At 50.5% G+C, this 8175-nt stretch overlaps 1 protein-coding gene across 1 annotated transcript in view; it reads right to left on the reverse strand.

Annotated features, from left to right (window-relative positions):
• Positions 1-1196: 1196 nt before the first annotated feature.
• Positions 1197-8175, reverse strand: part of PNLDC1 (PARN like ribonuclease domain containing exonuclease 1) — a 23514-nt gene continuing 16535 nt past the window's right edge. The window contains exons 13-19 of the mRNA XM_004368947.2: positions 5327-5391; positions 4637-4690; positions 4408-4450; positions 3758-3857; positions 3266-3441; positions 3032-3130; positions 1197-1540 (exon numbers count right to left, since the gene is read on the reverse strand). Of these exons, the coding sequence (XP_004369004.1) occupies positions 1477-1540; positions 3032-3130; positions 3266-3441; positions 3758-3857; positions 4408-4450; positions 4637-4690; positions 5327-5391 (601 nt within the window). The 3' untranslated portion in view covers positions 1197-1476. The remainder of the gene's footprint in view (positions 1541-3031; positions 3131-3265; positions 3442-3757; positions 3858-4407; positions 4451-4636; positions 4691-5326; positions 5392-8175) is intronic.

Genomic DNA, 8175 nt, shown 5'->3' on the forward strand with positions numbered 1-8175 from the left:
CGGCCAGGACACCCGGAGGCAGACGCTACGAAGACCCCATGTGCCGTGCTGAAGGCACATGCAACAGGTGCTCAATAAAAGCTTGTTACATGGATAAGAATTAAATTAATCAGGTCCAGCCAAAACCACTGAAGCGTCTCTCATGCTCTAAAAAACCAAAACCAAAACCAAATACATTGCGTTCAGTTGATTCCAACTCATAGCGACCCTACAGGACAGCGTACAACTGCCCCAAAGGGTTGTTTCCAAGGCTGTAATCTTTACAGAAGCAGACTGCTGTATCTTTCTCCTGCAGAGCAGCAAGTGGGTTCGAACCCCTGACCTTTCAGTAAGCCGCTGAGCGCTTAACCACTGCACCACCAGGGCTCCTTCTCTCATGGTCTACAACCATATAAACAAGTTACACTGCTCAGCCCTGCTCCTACCCTCTCAGGAGACTCATCCAGGAAGTCTGCTTTCACTTTTCCGGTTTCTTTACTTAATGCAGGGCATACCCAAAAGCAAGCGGGCCCCAAAAGCCCACAAAAGAACAGGGAAGGATTCTCTTCTGAAATTATTAGAAAAACAAAAACACATCCACTATGATGCTGTTCGGGCAAATGAGTCAACCTCCCCCCCATGTGACTCGGCAATCACGAGTTGGCCCTGACCCCATGGGGACAGTGGCCCATCCGTCCCTGGCCGCACTCACCAGCCCTCAAGACAGGGCTCTGACTTCTGGAAAAGCAGCTCTAAAACTCTCCACTTGGGCAGCCAGCACCACTAATGCTTCTGTTTTATAAACGAAAATTTTTTCTTCAAGACTGAACTTAAGAAGACCCTGCTGAACCTGTAAAGTCAAGTTCAAGCAAACAGCTCAGTCAAGTACAGATCCTTAGAAAAGTACAGATGAAGCCGAGTGAAGTGTGGGAAACTGCACAGGAAAAAAAATAACTGGATTACACCCTGACTTTCAAGGTATACACTTGTGATATGATTTTTTTTTCTAAAATGAATATTCACGTTTTATGGTTTATAATACTCAGCAAAACATCACCAACGCACTGGACATTGACTGGTCCAAACTTCACTTTTTTCCTTTACTAAACTTAGGAAGGGTATTTCTCAGATCTAAATTCCCATCAGCCTACTGACCATTATTTTTTCTCCCAGAAGTAATATAGCCTTTTATTCATTTGGTGTCTGCTCCTGTCATAATTATCAGTTCGTAAAACACTCTGGAAAACTGGCTCAATTCCCCAGAGGTGGGGACTTCTTCCCAATCTCTTAGAGAAAGAAAAGTGTTGGCCACAAATAAAGGTAACCCATCCAAGGATTTCTTTATCATTGAGAGTATTTACAGAATATCACATTCAGAACATCACAAAATCCCAAGGAAGCACTGGACAGTGGCATCTGCAGATGGAATGTGATTCCCACAAAGCCAGCCCCAGACGGGTGTCCTGGGAGGGCAAGCGGGCAGCAGCCATGCTGTGTTCAGGCACTGGGTCTTCCAAGAACAAACGCCACCAGGGCCCACGTGCTGATTATGCCACAGACCCTGCAAGGCAATGACACAGGTCAGAGGGCCTGGGGCGGGGGGAGGGGTGGGGGCGGGCAGGGGCTGGGATGCCAGGCAGGACTCTGAGCACTGGCAGCTGTAAAAGCAGCCGACACAGGCTCCCCCTGCAGACTCCCACTCTGTCTGCCCAAATGCTGTCTACTCCGGGTCGTTCTCCCAGCACCAACACCAAACGTCCCTTCTCGAAGTGAGAGTGGCTTTGGGATACAGACAAGAAGACCCATTTTTCCTAGTGACTTAGACACACTGTTTACAGAAAGAAAAAAGCAACACCCTAGGAGCCAAATGTTTTTCTCCAACAATGAATTTTATTTAGTTGTGGCTCCGAACCAGCGAGCCAAAACCCTTATCAAGCTTAACTAACAGCACCTCATCTTTCAAGATGCTCGGGCCAAAAACCAGGCCTGGATTCACACCTGACCCTGGATCCAGTCTGTCACTGGCCCCACTTCTCACCACCTCCACCATGGGGTGACCGCATCTGTTCCCCAACTGCCCCCTGGTCCTCTGTCTCCTCTACAGTCCCTTCTCCACACAGATGGCAGAGCAGTCCTTTCAAAATGTAAGTCAGATGCCATCTCCCCTATTAAAAACTTTCCGATAATGTCCAGTATTTCCCAGAGTGCAGCCTGCAGCCCTTACCACACAATCCGGACCTGGTTACTTCTGGGCTCACCACCTGCTACTCTCCTCCTCGCTCCTTCTGTTCCAGTCATGGGCCCTTCTCGCTGCCCCACAACACCAGGCACAGTCCTGCCCAAGGCCTTTGTCGTTGCTGCTTCCCCTCTGGAATGCTGTCCCCCAGGTATCCCTGGGTGGCTCCCGCCCTCGCTGCCTCCAAATCTTTGCTCAAGTCTCACCCCTTCAATAAGCGCCACCCCAACTGTCTCCTTTGCCTTGTGACTTTCCCCAGCCCTGCCCCCACCCCCTGACCCTGCTCTAGTGTTTAATAAACCATACACGTCAGCTGCCATCAAGTTGACTCCAACTCATGGAGCCCCCATGTGTGTCGGAATACAGCCGCTCCATGGGGTTTTCAATGGCTGTGACCTTTCGGAAGCAGATGGCCAGGGCTTTCTTCTGAGGCGCCTCTCAGTAGGTTCGAACCAACAACCTTAGTAGTCAAGCACTTAACCACCTGCACCATTCAGGGACTCCTGGTTTAATAAACATTTACCACCTAATGTATTACATAATTCACCGATTTTTATGCTTAGTGTTCACTACCTCCTGCAAGACCGTAAGCTCCACAAAAACAGGGATTGTTCTTTTTCTCACTGATGAATCCCTAGATCCTAGAAGCGTGCCCACCACAGCCGATGCTCAATAAGCGTTGGTGAACGCTGCTGAATGCAGTTCACCCTCGTCAACAAGTTCTTCCAACGGCCACCAGCTAGCGAACGGGGCTCAACTCAGACCCGCTGGGAAGGCGGGGCAATCAGAAAGGCGACGCTTCCGCCGGCTACTTACTGTAACAAGCAGTTGATGTTTGGCGAATGTCTCCAATACCGATACAGGGACACCTGGAGGTCGGGGTGACATCTGTATTCCTTTAAGACATTCCGAGCACTGCCAACAGAGGTGGTCTCAAGTCAGTGGAGCAACGTTACTAGACCCACCGCTCCCCCCAGGCCCAGCGTGGATAAAGGCGCCGAGATGGGGGTGGCTGCAGGGAGGAGACAGACTGAGAGCCGAGGCACCCACTCCTTAAACTTATTGGTCAGAAGCAAGAACTGGCTCCGTGTGAGGCGCCTGACGTCAAACTTGCAGAGGTTCTGGAACTCCCGGTAGACCTGCTGCTCAGTGACCCCCGGCCACCTCTTGACACTGAGGATGAGGATGGGAGGTCGGACACTGGGGTAATCCGGACCAGAAAAATTCTAGAAAACATGGAGAAGAACAAAAGGGGCTTTCTGCAATTCTCACTGACGACTTCTCCAATCTGAAAATCCTAGAAGCTAAGCCAGGAAAGGCTCTGTGTGGGGTGGGGGGACAGGGCGGAGAGGCGAGAAGGGAAGACTGAAGAAGTCCATGTCGGGTTTTGGTAGGAAAACACAAGGAGCAGTAATAACAAGCTTAGTGGGGTGTGGTTATTATCAGAACCCCACTAGCACATCTCAGAGAAAGTCAAGCAGCTCTGCCTCCCACCCCCCAGGCCTCCAAACAGAGTGAAGGGGCAACGTGGAGTCTACTCACGATTTTAGGGACCCCAGCTCGGATCAGATTCACTTGGTTCACGTAAGGGGCCAGCACGTCCAGGTACTGGGGGAAGGAGGGCTCCGATGTGGAACAGCTGCTACAGGGACAGAGAAAGGCCCCAGCACTCAGGCCCAGGGTTCATTCACAATGTTCCTGACTGTAGCCAAGGGCCTGGGGACAGAACCAGGGAAGGACACCGCCTCCGACAACGCTGCCTTCCTTCCACCCTCACACATCCTGGGGCTCCATCAGTGTGCCAGCTAACAACTTCAAGACCCCTCCCAACAGCCTAAGCAAGAGCAGAGCTTTGAGGGATCATCGCCCACTGGTGACAGTTTGGTGACAAACATTAGGAGCAGAGACTCAGTGCAAGGCCAGGCGCTCAGAGGAGGCACCACTTCGTCACCCCTTGACATGAAGCCCCTATGGTCTTGTTCCAGCATCAGCCCAGCCCCGTCCAGACACCACCACACCGAGCCCAGCCCCTCAATGAAGACACGTGGACGTGGGCTCTGCAGCCGAGCACACACATTACCCTGCACATCCTCCCTCTTCAGTGTAGACATGGGACCACAGGGCCTACAGCAAGGGCTCAATGAATCCTTACCAACCACTAGATAAAACGATGAACAGAAAGAAGCACTTACCCCTGTACTCTCTGTAGAAGCAAGTGAGCCACTTTCAAAAGAACTGGAAAAGAAAGCTAGAAATGTAATACACTTCAAGTCACAACATGATCGCCTCATCCAAACATGGAAACTCTTGTTTTATTTCCAGAAGTACAAACCAACTGGAGATAAATGGGGTGCCCAGGGTGACAGGGGCTTGTCACAAATATAAAAAGGAGTCTTCCCTGGAAAGAACAGCAACCCTTACCTGACCCACAGAGGAAGGCGTCATAAGCTGCTTCGTGGGGGCACTTGGTTTCAACTGAAACATCCAGAAGGAGGAGAGACAGCGCTAAGCAGTGATGAGAACCACGGCCTGGGGGGAAGGGGTCCCTATCCCCCACCTGGACTCAGCACCCATGCCCACTGAGGCACCAACACCCACCAGCATTGTTCCTCAACACCATGGATGCCCATCTCCCCACGCAGCTGCCATCTTTACCTTGGTCCTCTCCACGGTGGCAAGAGGAGCCACAGGAGGAGAAAGTGAAGAACCGTGAGCCTCCAGAGAGACTGAACGCCCCATGAAGGAGGAAGCGGACACTCGATTTCGAGTATGACTCAATGTGAGGTGGGTTATATGGTGCAACGGTTAAGCGCTCAGCTGCTAACCAAGACTGGCAGTTCAAACCCACCCAGTGGCTCCACAGGAGAAGGACCTGACAATCTGCTTCCATAAATACTACAGCCAAGAAAACCCTACAGGGCAGTTCTGCTGTGTCACATGGGGTCACTATGAGTTGAAATCGACTCGATGGCAACACTACAACATATAGGAACAGAGCATAAGCCCTCCCTCCACCTGTCGTGCAGTGAGACCCAGACAGTGGGGAGCTCTTAGCTCCAGCACCCCGCTGCTTGCTGGCCATGAAAGAAGTGGGATCTAGAGCCAACGTACCGTACTTTTCACACTTGCTTGCATGAACAATCACGGGTCCAGAATTCTTAGTGGGGTTCAAGTCACTATTAGAGAAAAACAGGATAAGAACAGTTCTCTGAATGAAGACAATCCTTCTAGTTCTCCCCTCGCCCCTTTTAAACTAATGTAAATTAAAAAACTGTCCTCAGTCATCGGGTGCCTTTAAGAACAGAAATGTGGATGTGGGCATGAACAGCTAAGGTCTTGGCAAGGAGGCAAGAGGACAGAGTACTGGCTCAAGAGGACGGGCTGAGAGAACCCCAGTGCAAGAGGCTCCAAAGAAACCACCCTGCAGCACTCATCAAGCACTGAATACCAAGATAAACTGGCCCCGTCCCTGCACTCAGGCGCCCGTGTCCGGAGGTGTGGGTAACAAATACAGATACAAGGAAGACTGCATCTTTAAACACAATGTCTGAGGCGTGAGGGGTGCTCTCTGGGACACTCCAGGATAAAGGCCCCAGGGAAGAAGCTTCCTGAAGGTGGTGGTACTCAGGGGAGTCCAGAACTCAGGACCTGACTCGGTTGAAGAGACTGGGTAGAGTCACATGTTTCAAGCTGAGAGGAGACAGCGAGGACAGAGCCGAGGCCCTGAGGAAGGGAAGCACGGCCCTACCACTGTGCGAACGGCAGGGCCGGACGGTGAAGGACCCGTAAGATGCACGGTGGCTTCAAGAGCCACTGGAAGATTTGAAGCAGAAAAAATGGCCCAATCAAATTCACACTTAGCACGATTGCTCCAGTGGCAGTTGGGGCATGAAGCAGGACAAGCCATGAGGCTGGGGCACCAGTCAGGGCCCTGCAACCACTGGATGAGAAGTAACAGCCTGAACCAAGGCAACAACACTGGGGTGCTGAGAAAGGGAACAAGTTTTAGAGGCACATAGGGAGCAAAATCAACAGGACCTGACTAGATGTGGTGGCTCAGGGACACCCTTCTGGGCCTTGGCACTGGTCCGGGGGGGCAGGTCCTAGCATGCAACAAAAAAGAAATCTTCATCTGTTCTCTAACAAAAACCTGTCAGTGCCTCGATGTGCTGAACCTCTCTGAGCCCTAGTCTGCACATCTGTAAGATGGGCATGATCATTCTGCCCATGTCATAAGGGACCTGTTATCATAAGTTACACAGGTCATAAACTGTTCTTGTAAGGTACCGCAACCAAAACCAAAAACCAAACTCGTTGCCGTCCAGTCGATTCCAACTCATAGCAACACTACAGGACAGAGCAGAACTGCCCCACGGAGTTTCCAAGAAGTGCCTGGTGGATTGGAACTGCTGACCTTTTGGTTAGCAGCCGTAGCTCGCAGTGGTTTTTTTTTTTTAATTGATGTAATTAAATGAAGTTTACATTTCAAGTTAGTCTCCCATACAGAATTTTTTTTTTTTAACATACATTGTTATGAGATCCCAACCACTCACCCCATTCTGCAATGGCACACTCCTCCCCTCCACCCCTGATTACCCATGAACGTTCAACCAGCTCCTAATTCTCTCTGCCTTCCCCTCTAACCTCTGGACAGAAGCCGCCCCTTTGGTCCCTTATATCTACTTGTTTAAGAAGCACATTCTTCACGAGTATCACTTTACGTCCCACAGTCCAGTCCAACCCTGTCTGAAGAGTTGGCCTCAGAAACTGTTTTAGTTCTGGGGTGATGGAGAGACCAGGGGCCATGCTTTCTGGGGCACCTCCAGTCTTAAGACCATTAAGTCTGATCTTCTTACTAGTATTTGAGTTCTGCATCCCATCGTTCTACTGTTCCATCAGGGACCCTCTGTTGTGTTCCCTGTCAGGACGTTCATTGGTGGTAGCCGGGCACCATCTAGTTCTTCTGGTCTCAGGCTGATGAAGTCTCTGGTTTATGTGGCCCATTCTGTCTCTTGGGCCAATACTTTTCCTTGTGTCTTTGGTGTTCTTCGTTCTCCTTTACTCCAAGTGGTTGGGAGCAACTGATGCATCCTAGATGGCCGCTTGCAAGCTTTTAAGACCCCAGACGCCACTCACCAAAGTAGGGTCGCAGTAGTTCTTAACCAATGAGCCTGACATTTCACGCACATGTATCAAATGCAAGGCACTGTTCTGAGTACTTTTACACGTATTAACTCATTTAAGCCTCACAACAACCTTGTGAGTCATGCTGTTTCCTCATTTTACAGATGGTGAAACTGAGACACAGAGAGAAATTGTGTAATTTCCCCAAGGTTACTTAAAAGGGTGGTGTTGTTGTTAAGTGCTGTCAAGTCAGTTCAAACTCATAGCGACCCTATGTACAACAGAACACCATACTGCCTGGGCCCGTGCCAACCGCAAATTCGTTGCTGCCACTGTGTCAATCCATCTCATTGAGGGTCTTCCTCTTTTTTGCTGACGCTCTACTACTTACAAAGCTAGTGAGTGACAAAGCTGGGATTTACACCCAGGCGGTCCAAATTTAGAGCCTGTGCATCTCTCTCTCACTCACACACAATCGCTCTCGCACGCATGCTCTCTCACACGTTCATAATCTCTCACACGCACTCACACACTCAGTCTCACACGCACACTCTCAGTCTCTCATGCTCAGATCTCACACACGCACGCTCGCAGACTCGCGTGCATTCTCGGTCTCTCACGCGCTCAGTCTTTCACTCTCTCTCTCACACAGTCTCTGTCTCTCACACTCTCACTCACACTCACACACACTCAGTCTCACTCTCAGTCTCTCACACTCAGTCTCACTCTCAGTCTCTCACACTCAGTCTCACACACACAGTCTCACTCAGTCTCTCACACACACTCAGTCTCTCACACACTGTCACACTCAGTCTCTCACACTCAGTCTCTCACAC

Source organism: Trichechus manatus, unplaced genomic scaffold, assembly GCF_000243295.1.
Source record: "Trichechus manatus latirostris isolate Lorelei unplaced genomic scaffold, TriManLat1.0 scaffold00002, whole genome shotgun sequence".
Taxonomy (NCBI): Eukaryota; Metazoa; Chordata; class Mammalia; order Sirenia; family Trichechidae; genus Trichechus; species Trichechus manatus.